Raw genomic sequence first — 14,104 nt, 5'->3', positions numbered from 1 at the left:
CTGGTTTCGGATCGGTACAGCTCTGGCCATTGTGGTCATCTGGGGAGTGAACCAATGGATGGAAGACCTCTCTCTGTCTCCACCTCTCTCTAACTCTGACTTTCAAATAAATAAATAAATCTTAAAAAAAAAAAAAAAAAAAAAAAAAGGTAGGAGGTACGAGAAAGACCTCTCTGCCATAAATAAGAGTCTTGACATAATCAATGATAAACAACACATGGACATTTGTATAATGCTTTGGTTCTCCTTTAAAAAAAAAAAAACTTTTAAGATAACTGAGGAAAATGAAGTCTGGTAAGAAATCTTAAATTAAACAGTGTTAGTTTTGTTAGGAAAGAATGATCAATGCAATGGCATAGGAAGAAGCTGATATGTAATAAATTTCTGAAGCGGCACAACACATAAAAAAGCTACTTACTTGATTCCTAAAAATCATAATGTATTTGATACCATCAGCTTTAAGGACAGGAAACTCATTCACTATTAAAAAAATTTAAAAAGTTACAGTTACTTAAGTGCTAAGAAGAGTTAACCCCAAATTAGTGACAATATTACCAATTAAATGGTAACAAAAATGTCAAGGAATTAAAGCAGTTAATTATCTAGCGATCTACTCTGTAGCCACTAATTCTTGTAGGACTTTAATTTTTCCCCTTTAAAAGTTTTGTGACGGCTGGCGCCGTGGCTTAACAGGCTAATCCTCCACCTTGCGGCGCTGGCACACTGGGTTCTAGTCCCGGTTGGGGCACCAGATTCTATCCCGGTTGCCCCTCTTCCAGGCCAGTTCTCTGCTATGGCCCGGGAAGGCAGTGCAGGATGGCCCAAGTCCTTGGGCCCTGCACCCGCATGGGAGACCAGGAGAAACACCTGGCTCCTGGCTTCGGATCAGCGCAATGCGCTGGCCGCAGCGGCCACTGAAGGGTGAACCAACGGCAAAAAGGAAGACCTTTCTCTGTCTCTCTCACTATCCACTCTGTCAAAAAAAAAAGTTTTGTGACAAATCAGCACATTTTCCTCACATAACTGAAACATATTTGGATCACCAATCAATGACCCTGTCATCGGCATTCCCAGAAACCGCTGTGAATGGAGACCATGTTTTTCTAGCTGGAATTGGCTTCATCACTCTGGGAGTGGGAAATACACCCGTGGAAGGGACACAGCACCAGCCAACTGTCAGGAATACTTGACGCTGACTGATGGCCACTGGGAAGCTCATTATAATATTTCTTCTACCTGTGAGTCCATGTAAAATTTCCTGTTTTCTGAAAATATATCTGAATCTAGGTCAACACATTCTCATAACTATCTGTAATATTTAACAGCTTCTAATACTTTGAAATATACTTTTAAGAGCTCAATTTTCAGATGGGAAAGGAAATCCACGCAGAATTGCATGAACAGGATAGCAGAGCCCAGTTCAGTTCATCTCACTCACTCCTATTTTTCTGCTACTAAGTAACATTGTTTTATTAAAAGCCATTTCACATAGACAGGAGCCAGTTTTTGGGTTTGATGATGAGAGAGCTCTCATTATGATTTCTGCTGTATTATTACTTCACAGTGTAACAATACAAATGAGTTGCATGATTCACAAAACTCACCATTAGCTGATTTTAAATCAGGGAGGATGTGATTTACAAAGAACTCAGTCAAGTTTACAAGTTCATTTGCTTGCGTAATTCCATGCTGAAAAGCAAATTTGTAACAGTGTAAAATAATAATTTGACATTAGAAATTTAAGCCAATTTAGGAACCACACTAAACATAAGGATGAACATTTCCAAACACAAATTGTATAAAGTATAAGGTTTCTTTAAAAAAAATTTCATTTATTTTATTTGAAATTCAGAGTTAAAGAGGAGAGACAGAGATCTTCCTTCTACCGGTTCACTAACCAAATGGCCAGGACTGGGTCAAAGCAAAGCCAGGAGCCAGGAGCTTCATTCAAGTGTCCTGTGTGGGTATGGGGACCCAAGGATTTGGGTCATCTTCCACTGCTTTCTCAGGTGTATTCGCAGGGAGCTGCACTGGGGTGGAGCAGCTGCACCTCAAACCAGAGCCCATATGGGATGTCAGTACTACAATGTGCCTTACCTGCTATGCCACATGATAGTAACGAAACACCTCTAAATTTCAAAACAGCTAAATTTATCATGTTTTCTAAATCCAGTGTAGCCAAGGTGTAACAAGAGTACCCTCTGTCCAGTATTTTAGTCTTCAGTTTCTTCTTAAGCTTAAAAGTTTGGGGGAATGATCATGGCACAGAGGGTCAAGTCGCTACTTCAGACAATTCAAGTCCCAGCTACCCTGCTGCTTCCATCTACCTCTCTGCTAACGTGCCTGGAGAAGGGTGGGTAACGGTGCGAGTGCTTGGACCCCACCACCCCGGGGGAGATCAGATGGACTTTCTGTCTCCTGGCCTGGCCCCAGCTGCTGCAGCCTTTTGGGGAGTGAATCAGTGGACAGAAGATGTCTCTGTTTCTTCCTCTGTCACTCTGGCTTTCAAAAAAAATAAAACCTGAAAAAAACTCAGATGTTTAACCTACCAACATAAAGCTGTTTTTGGAGATTATGTTTTCTTTTTGATTTCTGTGGTTACCAATATCTGTTTTACAAACAAAACCACATTGAAAAGATTTACCTTCTGTGTTTGGGCTTTTGATGCCAAAGATGTGACCAGGTAAATAGCTGCATCTTTGTGTTTCCAGTTAACAGATGGATTTTTTGCATATTCCTGAAGCATAGAATTAACATAACCAGAGAATATTCCTGTCACGGGTCCCTCAAAAAACTTGCATAACCCTCGTACGAGATCACAAGCAGCCCTGCGTCTGGTATCAATATCTACAAACCAAAAGGAAATGCATTACAGGAGAAACCTCCACCAACCAACCAACCCAGTCAGTCTACAAGAGAACAGATTGCCCCCTGACACTTATCAGCAATATAAATAATGAAAACTTTCACCCCCACCACAATACAAAATGACAGGATTATGTAAAGTATACAAGACAAATGATTCAACTTCTACGTTTTATGTAAGCGTAGCTTTTTAACATGTAAAAATCACAAAAACATTTCATGAAAGCCAACTGAATGATTCGCTTTATTAACTCCCACGCCTTCCTATATTTATTACAGAGAGAACCACCTTAAAAAGGACTGGCTAAGAGACCAATAATCAGAAAACCAAAACACACACCCGATCCTTCCAAATCTCTTCTTATGTACTCCTCAGAATTATCTTCAAATGCTTCTTCATCAGCAGCTGCAAAGACAGTCGAAATCTCAAATCACCCCAAGACGCCAAGTCAGCCATCACAGCTGAGGGTGCAGAACGCTTTGACAGCAGCAAGTGCACCCCAGGGGATGACGCGGCAGGGCTGCGAGGCGACACAACTGCACTCCACCTCCAGCATTCGAAAGGAAGCGTTGGGGACCAATGTAGGACTATTCACTTTTTGATAGGTAAAAGAACATTTTAAAAACCAACAATCTAACTATAATCACTATTATTTCATAGAAGTATGTCAACAACAGAAAACTGGGAAGGAAAATATTGTGACAAAGATCTCTCCTTTGAACGTGGTTTGATGAAAGCAGACCCTCACACTGTGCTGTCCATAATTTACTCATTTGGTTCCAGACTGATGATCAGAGAGTCTGATCTAATGGCTGCCTTGACAGCACAATTTTCCCATTCACCACTTGCTCTTCATGGAGGGACAGTCGGTCTATACACAAATACAGGCTCTCAGGACAGTTTTAACCTTAAACACAAACTAAGTGGGCTTCAAGCTTGTAAAGTTATCACTCACTTCTACTTTCAAATTTGCCTTGGTCGAATACTAAATCAAAGAAAACCAAGTTCTTTACTGAAATTGAGAATCTAGACACTTTCTTCTTAATATAATGGGATTTTTAAAGTCTTTATTCAACACCTTTATTTAAAAAGAAACAAAATCCCTCAGTACACAATGAAGCTCATTTCAGCAACTCTCACAGATGCCACATTCTCTGTGTCGGTTTAGAGAACAGGCAGTAAAGGCCTATGTGCTGTTTCATTTAGCAATAAAAAAACCTAACTGAATATGTTACAAAAAGCAACACAATACCTATCAACTTTATACTAATGTACTTTAAAAAAAAAAAGCCTGAGCCCTTACTCGCCTGAAAACCCTGTATACTTTGCCATAATTACCTCTAAATTCCATGTTAGGCACAATGACCTTCTCACAGATACTTGTCAGCGTGTTCTGGTCCTCAAAGAGATTCTTATAATGAGGTCTCTCACAAACTGAAGCCAGAAACTGAATTGCATTACTTACCAACTGGAATAAAACACACAGAACAATATTTTTAGAAGCAAAACTGAACAACTATATTTCTCACGAAAGGGACAGAAGGTCTTTTAACCACTTGGCTCCACCTCGTCTTACCAAGTCATATTTAACCTCCTGGCCTGTTGTAACTAGCAAATTCCAGATGGCCGTGACAAAACGAGGCAGGTATCTCTGAAATTCTTCATCATACTTTTGGGCATAGAGTGCAGCATTATCACAAATCTGGGATTTTAAGAGTTCCAATAAGCCTGCTTCCTCTTCATCCTCAGTAAAGAAAACAGAAAAACTCAAACATACGAACCTAATGCTACCATAAGTAAGAGTGGCAGCTATCGTTTCCAAATGAGATTCTCAAATTTAAACCCAAATCAATTACTGTAAGCTACACTTATGCCACCATCAGTCTAGTGACAAGGTCTTCCAGGTAAGTAAGACGAAATACTTCCTATGTACAGATCTTGGCATCTGTTTTCAAGTTAAGTAAAGCCTTTTGTCTCGCTGACAAAGGAGAAGATACTTCTGGTTGAGACTGGAAGACCGTACATGCTACAGAAACCTGAATGACCGTATCACATGTTCCTCTCTGGATCGTCTTGCTGCCTGCCAACAGGGTTATCTTTTTCAAATCCATTAATACCCAAATTAGGTTATGCTATAGGATTCTCACAAATAATTCAGTTATAAGACATTAAACAACCTAAAACAGCAGGTCAGCTTTGGTCTGCAAACCAAATTCAACCTTTTGCCTACTTTTAGAAGAAAAGCTTACTGGGGCTGGCGCTGGCACACAGTGGGCTAAGTTGCCGCCTACAGTGTCAGAATCCCATATGGGCACCAGGGTTTGACCCCTGGCTGCTCCAATTCTGATCCAGCTCCCTTCTAATGGAACTGGGAAAGCAGCAGAGGATGGCCTAAGTGCTTGGCCCCTGTATCCACATGGGAGACCTAGAAGAACCACCTGGTTCCTGATTTCAATCTGGCCCAGTCCTGGCTGTTGCAGCCATTTGGGTAGTAAACCAGTGGATGGAAGCTTGCTCTTTCTCTGTTTCTCCCTCTTTCTCTATAACTCTTGCCTTCCAAGTTAAAAATAAATAAATAAGTAAATGTTACTGAAACATAGCCGGCTACTTGCATGTGTTTTCCATGTATACAATTTATAATACTATCTATGGCTGCTGTGGGTAGCTATAACACAGACCACACAGTCCACAACGCTAAAAATATTAATGCCTGGCCTTTCCTAGAAAAGTTTACAAGGGCAGGCGGTGTGGTACAGCACATTAAGCCGCCACTTGGCAGGCCTATATATTATACCAGAGTGCCTGGTTATTTTGCTTCTGATCCAGGTTCCTGTTAATGCATACTGGCAGAGAGCAGATGGTGGTGGGGCCAGTGCTGTGGCGCAACAGGTTAAAGCCCTAGTCTGCAGCACCAGCATCCCATATGGGCACCGGTTCATGCCCTGGCTGCTCCACTTCCTATCCAGCTTCCTGCTAATGCACCTGGGAAAGCTGTGGAGGAAGGCCAAGCCCTTGGACTCCTGCACCATGTGGGAGACTCAGAAGAAGCTCCTGGCTCCAAACTGGCTCAGCTCCAGTCGTTGCAGCCATTTGGGGAAAAAAAACCAGCAGATAGAAGACCTCACTTGCTCGCTTGCTCACTCGCTCTCTCTCTACCTCTGTCTGTAACTCTTTCAAATAAACCTTAAAAAAAAAAAAAAGGAAAGCAGATGATGGTCCCAGTGATGAAGCCACTGCTTCTGATTCTGATGTGGGGAGACCCAGATGCAGTTCAAGGCTCCTAACTTCAGCCTGGTGCAGCCATGGCTATCGCAGGCACCTGGGGAGTGAACCACTATGTGGAACTCTATTTCTTTCTCTGTCACTCTGCCTTTCAAGTAGAAGGAAATAAATAACTTAAAAAAAAAAATAATTCTGTAACCTTCTATAACCTAGACACAACCAAATGTGGAATATACAATAAATACTATTTGCGTTCATGGAATTTTATCTTTAATAATATAAGACTAGTGGGTTCCCAAACAGCAACCAACTGATTTCTAATGGACAAAAAGGGCTACTGTAACATTTTAAATACTTACATCAGTTTGTAGAAGTTTGTTGTCCAGTGTCAAGAGGGTATGAAAATTATTCATCCAAGTTTCCATATTATCTTCAAAAAATTCTGGGAGATCCTAAAGAATAAATACTGACTTCAGTTTTTTAAGTGTGGTGCCATGGCTGTGGCATGGGACCACCGCCTGCAACACTGGCATCCAGTACTAGGGCTCTGGCTGGAGTCCCAGCTGCTCCACTTCCCAATGCAGCTTTTGCCCAAGGATCTGGGCCTCTGCCATTCACATGGGAGACCAGGATGGAGTTTCTGGCTTCAGTCTGGCCCAGAATTGGCTGGGAAGGGAGCCAGCAGAAGGAAGATCTACCCCCAACCCTGCCGCTTGCTCTGCCTTTCAAATAAATAAATAAATAAATAAGCCATTTAATAAGTTAGCACACTGAACATTTAATACATGCCCACAGGTTCAGGTCCACGAAACCAATCACAGCATTATCTAGTCTAACACGCATTCTCTGCCTGGCTTGGTGGCAGCTGAACAAATCATTCTGGCTTCTGGCTCTATTTGCTTTCAGCATCAATGATGCTACCTGAATTTTCCACCCCAGTCTGAATCTATTCATTCCTTCAAGACTGTATGAACCTTTTCCTCACAAAGTTTAGCTTAAATGCCCTTTCCTTTCCTTTCTGAACTACTGCATTTATTTTAAGATGATCAAGCTCAAACTCACCATCTTTCTAGTTACTAATCTCAACAAGGAGAAAGCCATCCTACCATGAAGTTATGCTCCCTTCCCTAGCAATGCCTGACAAGTTCTCAACAGCTTCATCTGACTTCCCCAAAGAATTCAAAAGAAGCAATAAGCAAAAACAGTAGTGATTTGTTTAGCTAAGAATTTCTCAATCTCATCCAGCTGAACACTGAAGTGGGGCTTGTCATTTTGAGCTAATTCATTGTCTATTCTACCTAAGAGAACCTAGCTTCCCTTTGAGGAATGCTCTCCCGACAGAGAAAAGGATGGTGTGCAGTTAAGACACCTGTGTCCCGGATGGCATCGGCTGGGTCTGACATCTGCCTCTGGCTCCTGACTCCAGCTTCCTCCTAATGCAGACCCTTGCGGGCAGCAGTCACAGGCCAGGTAATGGGTTCCTGCTACTGCTACGGGAGATCCAGACTGAGTTCCTGACTCCTACCTTTGGCCTTGGCTTGGCTTGGCTTGGCTCTGACCACTGTGGGCACTTGGAGGGAACCAGCAAACAGAGCTGTCTGTGTAGAAAGAATCAGTGGAGAGGGTGTCCAGGCATCTCCTGCTCTAACACGTAGCTGTGTTTCCTCCAAATCACCATGGATTGCTAAACTGCTTTTGGTCCAGTACTTCAGCCTTCTGTCTCCACCATAGACTCTCATTAAGAGTCCTTTTGTGTAAGCTAGTCAGGATCTCCCAATCAAAATACAGCTCCCCATGTCAAAACCCAGGCAAACAAAGGAAGGTCTTAGTGCCCTCAGGAAAACAGTGTACAGGGGACTCTCCTAAGGAGTTAGGACAAGGGGTTTTCTAACTTCTGGATGTAAAAACACAATGTTTTCCTATGCAATATCCATCAGTTTATCTAGGAACCACTGTGAGAACACTGTAGATAACATGAACAAATAATAGAGGGAGTCAGACAAAACCTTTTCTTTCAGAAAATCGGTGCAGACACGGAAGTCTCTATCAAATGCAAAACTGTCTACTGAACGTCAAAGAAGCAAAAAAATCAAATGCAACTTACCTGGAAGTTTAAACTGTAAAACAACTTTGAGATCAGAATCAAGGAAGAAAAAAGAATCCTCAGGGCAGAGGCGTCATTTGCATGGGTGCTGCAAAGTTCAATAGTGGCCTTGGAAAGGAATACAGGAACATGACTTCAGTGTAGGGTAAGCCCAACATGCTGACCTGGGGAAAAAGGCTAGTACTACATGAAGACCACTTCTATTTCTGCTCAAAAATTGGACTTTGAATTGATAATATAAAGTCATTTAAGAAATTCTGAAAAAAAAAAAAAATGTTTTTAAAAAGATTTATTCGTTTGAAAGGCAGAGTGACAGGGGTGGGGAGAGACAGAGAGAGAGCGCCTCCATCTGCTGGTTCACTTCCCAAATGGCTGCAACAGCTGGAGCTGGACCAACCCAAAGCCAGGAGCCCAGAGCTTCTTCTGGGTCTCCCACACAGGTGCAGGGGCCCAAGGACTTGGGCCATCTTCTGATGCTTTCCCAGGACATAGCAGAGAGCTGGATCTGAAGTGGAGCAGCGGGGACTTGAACCGGTGGCCATGTGGGCTATCAGCACCATGGGCAGCAGCCTTACATGCTATGCCACAGCACAGGCCCCAAAAACCATCCTTATATTACTCATAATAGCACTAAATTCCAATATAAACACTCTGAGCTTTATCTTTCCAATCATCTATGTGATTATTTACAGTCACATGATACAAAACTGTCTCTAAATACCCTCATTAATTCCTCTGCCACCAGGCATTTAGGTTGTTGCTGATTGTTCTTTATTCTAACTGCAAGAACTAGCTTTACCTATAAAACTGTGCACATCTCCTGTATTTGATGGGACACTCTAGAAGGTTAAGCCACCACTTGCAACACTAGCATCCCAGACAGGCAGGCACCAGTTCTAGTCCTGGCTGCTCCACTTCCAATCCAGCTCCCTGCTAATGCACCTGGGAAAGCAATGGAAGACAGCTCAAGTCCTTAGGCCCCTGCACTCATGTGGGAGACCCAGATGAATCTCTTGGCTCCTGGCTTTGGCCTGGCCCCACCCCCAGCCATTGAAGCCACTTGGGGCAGTACACGATCTCTCTCTCTCTCTCACATTCCCTCCCTCCCTGTAAAATTTTTAAAAAGTACTACAAGGGCCAGCGCCGTGGCTCATGTCCCGGTCGGGACGCCGGATTCTGTCCCGGTTGTCCCTCTTCCAGGCCAGCTCTCTGCTGTGGCCCTGGGAGTGCAGTGGAGGATGGCCCAAGTGCTTGGGCCCTGCACCCACATGGGAGACCAGGAGGAAGCACCTGGCTCCTGGCTTCGGATTGGCGCAGCACGCCGGCCGTAGCGGCCATTTGGGGGATGAACCAACGGAAGGAAGACCTTTCTCTCTGTTTCTCTCTCACTGTCTAACTGCCTGTCAAAAAAAAAAAAAAAAAAAAAACTACAAGGCAGCACAGTGAGGCACGAGCACAGGTCCTAAATGCCAGATAGATCTGTTTACAACCCAGACTCTTATGCATAAGAAGCGTGACTTTGAGAAAGGTAAATGATTTTACTAAGTTGCAATACTCTTACTGTAATATGGGAATAATGCCTACATCATACGGAGCATTAGATAAGAAAACCCATAAAATGTCCTAGTACTATGTCTACCTGTTACATAAAAGACTTCCCGTCTCCTAGAGTTAGGGACTATTTAGGATTTCTCAATAACATGCCCAACTCAAGAGAACTGCTTCCGTTATAATCCAATGGGCATGACACCACAGCATTTGTTCACTGTACTTTAACGCGATCTTAGTTTGTACAATTTTATCCTTCAAAATAAAAATGTGCTAAGGTATCCTCACCATGAAAAACCCTGTACACCTTACTGTTGGATATGATGCTACTTTCCTTTTTAAAAAATAAATGACTTTTCTGGAATTGGTACAACTGAGCTGGAGGCTGGCTCTTTTCCACTGTCCTTCTCTCCTGACCTGGGGAAAAGGGCTAATGGCAGATTTCTTTCAATTTTACAGGATTCTCACAAAGACCAAAAGTATGTCTAGGAAAGCAGCCTGTGCATTGTAAAATGATACTAAACGTATAAATTAATAAATGAAATCCCAAACACAGCTGTAGACACATACTCAGATACCTGGGTGAGAGAGGTGATATTCCTAGAGAAGGAGAGCAGCAGGTCAGACTGCCATGACACACGGGAGGTCACGACCTAGCCAGGCAGAGTGCCGCTCTCCACACCAACCATCAAAGCAGTTGTCAGACAGTGCTCTTAAAATGCATGCAAACAGGCCCTGTGCCACGAAGTCTTTTCATACCTTAAACAGATTTGTCAACGGCAAAGCAAAAGCATCCAGGACAAGTTTAATTTCTGTCCATAACTCGTTTGACTTAAATTCATGGCGGTATCTAGAAAATTAAAGGCAAAACAGATTTACAACGTTACTGGATCACTTCAGGTCATTAAGACTAGACGCTGAATATGTGACTAAATGGCTTTTGTAAACTTAAAATGGAAGGAATTTTTTTAAAGGAATTAAGCTGTCAAATCTATACACTTCACAGGCGAGAAGGCAAGGTGAAATAAACATCCTAAATTGAAAAGGAACAATGAGCCGAGAGGCGCATGCTAGATTACCATATTCACAGGAGTAGCACCAGTCACAACAATGTAACTGGTTATAGAGCAAACACAAGTGAGACCAGGCGTCAGTACATCAGTACCTCTTAAACAGCGAGTGTGCCGTACGCAGGACTCCATTAATGACATGGAAATCTCCACTCTGAAAGCGATTCACCATTTCCGTCAACAAGTCAGGCCACTTCTGAGGGAAATCTTCTCTGCCAATAATGCTGATAGCATCACTTAACTGGGAAAGGAGAAGAGAAATCAGGAGAGCCTCACCAAGGAACCTGCCTGAAGAGCAAGGCTACATTACCTGCTTCTGGATTTGCTCTGGGCTGCTAAGCATCAGGTGCACAATGTTGGCTTTAATGGCCACTCGATCCGCTTCACAGATTTTGCTGGGTTCATCTTCAACCTAAGAGCAAGAGCCAAACATCAGTGAATTAGCAACTTAAAATCAATCATCGTGTCCTATCCAAAAAGACTGAGCCTCAAACAAAGAGGAGTGTTTTATGTATGGTTCTTGCTTCCTTATATGACTACATGCATAATCTGATGGGCTATTATGTCCCATGCGGTCACAGGAATTGATACAACACTGCACATGTGCAGGCATACGTCCCCCACACACATTCTGAGCTGTAGGCTGTTTAGCCAGTTAACACCATCGGCTGGTGCTAACAAGCAGGAACCCAAGCAAGACAGGGGCCCCCCTTTCTTCTTTTTTGCTTTCTTTCTGACCTTAGGAAGGCCTCTACCACAACTTTAATCATGTTAGTTAGAAATAAGTTTAATTAAAGACAAAGGCCTCTACCACAAAACTATTTTTATTATATTTCCTGGATATTTTTCCCATTCCTAGTAATTTATTTTATTTGAAAGGCAGAGATTTTTCCATCTGCAGGTTCGCTCCCTAAATGCCCACAACAGCCAAGACTGGACCAGGCTGACATCAGGATCAAAGACCTCAATCCAGGTCTCTCACACGGGTGGCAGGGACCCAAGCACTTGACCTGTTGCTTCCCAAGAAGACCATTACCAACAAGTTGGTACTTGAACCCACTAACTCCAGAGTGCCCAAAGCAATGTCATAACTACCTCTCCTATTTCTTAGTTATCTAACATGAATAGAAAAAGGTGGAAACTACCCTGTTTCCGTGGGTCACAGACTCTTTTAATAATGTGATGAAAGCATGAGCCCTTTCCCCCAAAATGTACTTTTCTCTCCCAATTGCAAATATTTCACATGCTAGTCAATGGAGTTCTGAATTCCTAATGCCAATTAAGAATATAAGTTCTATATGTAAGCTAAAAGGAATGTATAATAAAATATTTGGATATATACTATGTAATCTATATTCATCTTTAAAAGCTTCAATTTAACTCTCATCTAAAGCCTTCTGAGGCCAGAGCTCTGGTGCAACAGGTTAAGTTCCCGCCTAAAGTGCTGGCATCCCATATGGGCACCAGTTCAAGTCCTGGCTGTTCTACTTCCAATCCATCTTCCTGATAATGCATGTGGGAAGCAGCCAAAGAAAGCCCAACTATTCGGGCCCTGCATCCATGCTGGAGACCCAGATGAAGCTCCTGGCTTTAGTCTGGCCCAGCCCTGGCCATTGCAGCCATTTGGGAATCTCTGTAACTCTGCCTTTCAAATAAATAAATAAAAGCTTCCCCCAAAAAGTCTCCCTCTTACTTTGACTGTTACTGATGAGAATGCATCCGGGATGCCATCACCCAAAGGGGTTCTGGAAGTCTCTCTAGTTTTACAAATCAAGACAGAGGCCTAGCAAGCTTTCAAGTGGAGGATGGATTTTTTTTTTTAATGTTTATTTATTTTATTCTATTTAAAAGGCAGAACAACAGAGAGAGAAAGAGAGAGAGATTGATTGATGATTTCCCATTCATTGGTTCATTTCTCAAATGGCCACAATAGGCAGGGCTAGGCCAGGCCAAAGACAGGAAGCCAAAGACAGGAGCCCAAGCACTTGAAACATCACCTGCTGCCTCCCAGGACACACCAGCAAGAAGCTGGACAGGAAGCAGAATATGGAATGCAGGCATCCCAAGCAGCAGTCACAAGGCCTGCTGGGAGGGATGGATGTGTAAACACTGTTTCTAAGACTTCCCAAGTCATTTCTTCACCACATGTGGTAATATTTGACCAATTATACAAGCTTAAAAACAGTATTCAGTTTTCAAATTCATGGAATGCAAGATTCTAAGTAAATACTTGAGCGGTTTCAAGTTGACTTTTTAGAAAACATGAATATTTCTTTCAATCTTAATATTTTCTACATTATTACCACTTATCAGTAACTTTTTTTTTTTTGGACAGGCAGAGTGGACAGTGAGAGAGAGAGACAGAGAGAAAGGTCTTCCTTTTTTGCCGTTGGTTCACTCTCCAATGGCCGCCGCGGCTGGTGCGCTGTAGCCGGCGCACCGTGCTGATCTGAAGCCAGGAGCCAGGTGCCTCTCCTGGTCTCCCATGGGGTGCAGGGCCCAAGGACTTGGGCCATCCTCCACTGCACTCCCAGGGCCACAGCAGAGAGCTGGCCTGGAAGAGGGACAACTGGGACAGAATCCGGCGCCCCAACCGGGACTAGAACCCAGTGTGCCGGCGCCGCAAGGCGGAGGATTAGCCTATTGAGCCGTGGTGCCGGCCAAGTAACTTTTTTTTCCCTTATCATGAGCCAGAGTTTCTCAGCCTCACTACTGCTGACATTCTGGATCAGGAGCTGTTGAGAGGTACCTTGTACACTGTGGGATGAACAGCAGAACCCCTGGCCTCCACCCACTAGATGCCAGTAGCAATCCTCCACGCTATGAAGTCTCCAAATATTGGCAACATCACCTGGTCCCCAGTTGAGAACCACTTTCCATCAGGGGTAAGGAACCTTTTATTCTGCTAAGGGCTTTGGATATTTATAACACAATTCATGCGCGATGCAAAATTAACTTAAAAACTAGCCTGATGGGGCCAGTGTTGTGGTATCTAATGGGTTAAGCTGCTGCCTACAATGCCAACATTCCATATGGTCGCCAGTTAAGTCCTGGATGCTCCACTTTCTTTTTTTTCTTTATTTTATTTTATTTTTTTTTGACAGGCAGAGTGGACAGTGAGAGAGAGAGACAGAGAGAAAGGTCTTCCTTTTTTGCCGTTGGTTCACCCTCCAATGGCCGCCGCGACTGGCACGCTGCGGCCAGCGCACCACGCTGATCCGAAGGCAGGAGCCAGGTGCTTCTCCTGGTCTCCCATGGGGTGCAGGGCCCAAGCACTTGGGCCATCCTCCACTG

The 14,104-nt window shown here is 43.3% G+C and overlaps 1 protein-coding gene across 2 annotated transcripts in view; it reads right to left on the bottom strand.

The window, feature by feature from the left end:
• Window positions 1-14,104, bottom strand: part of CSE1L (chromosome segregation 1 like) — a 45,241-nt gene that overhangs the window by 11,214 nt on the left and 19,923 nt on the right. For both annotated transcript variants that reach the window (XM_062204328.1, XM_062204329.1), the window contains 11 exons: window positions 11,121-11,222; window positions 10,906-11,051; window positions 10,500-10,590; window positions 8,193-8,300; window positions 6,448-6,540; window positions 4,443-4,610; window positions 4,205-4,334; window positions 3,206-3,271; window positions 2,645-2,847; window positions 1,605-1,689; window positions 419-480 (listed from right to left, as the gene is read on the bottom strand). In XM_062204328.1, the coding sequence (XP_062060312.1) occupies window positions 419-480; window positions 1,605-1,689; window positions 2,645-2,847; window positions 3,206-3,271; window positions 4,205-4,334; window positions 4,443-4,610; window positions 6,448-6,540; window positions 8,193-8,300; window positions 10,500-10,590; window positions 10,906-11,051; window positions 11,121-11,222 (1,254 nt within the window). The remainder of the gene's footprint in view (window positions 1-418; window positions 481-1,604; window positions 1,690-2,644; window positions 2,848-3,205; window positions 3,272-4,204; window positions 4,335-4,442; window positions 4,611-6,447; window positions 6,541-8,192; window positions 8,301-10,499; window positions 10,591-10,905; window positions 11,052-11,120; window positions 11,223-14,104) is intronic.

The sequence above is a fragment of the Lepus europaeus genome, chromosome 10 (assembly GCF_033115175.1).
Source record: "Lepus europaeus isolate LE1 chromosome 10, mLepTim1.pri, whole genome shotgun sequence".
In the NCBI taxonomy this organism is placed as follows: domain Eukaryota; kingdom Metazoa; phylum Chordata; class Mammalia; order Lagomorpha; family Leporidae; genus Lepus; species Lepus europaeus.
This window is presented reverse-complemented; position numbering and strand designations above follow the sequence as displayed.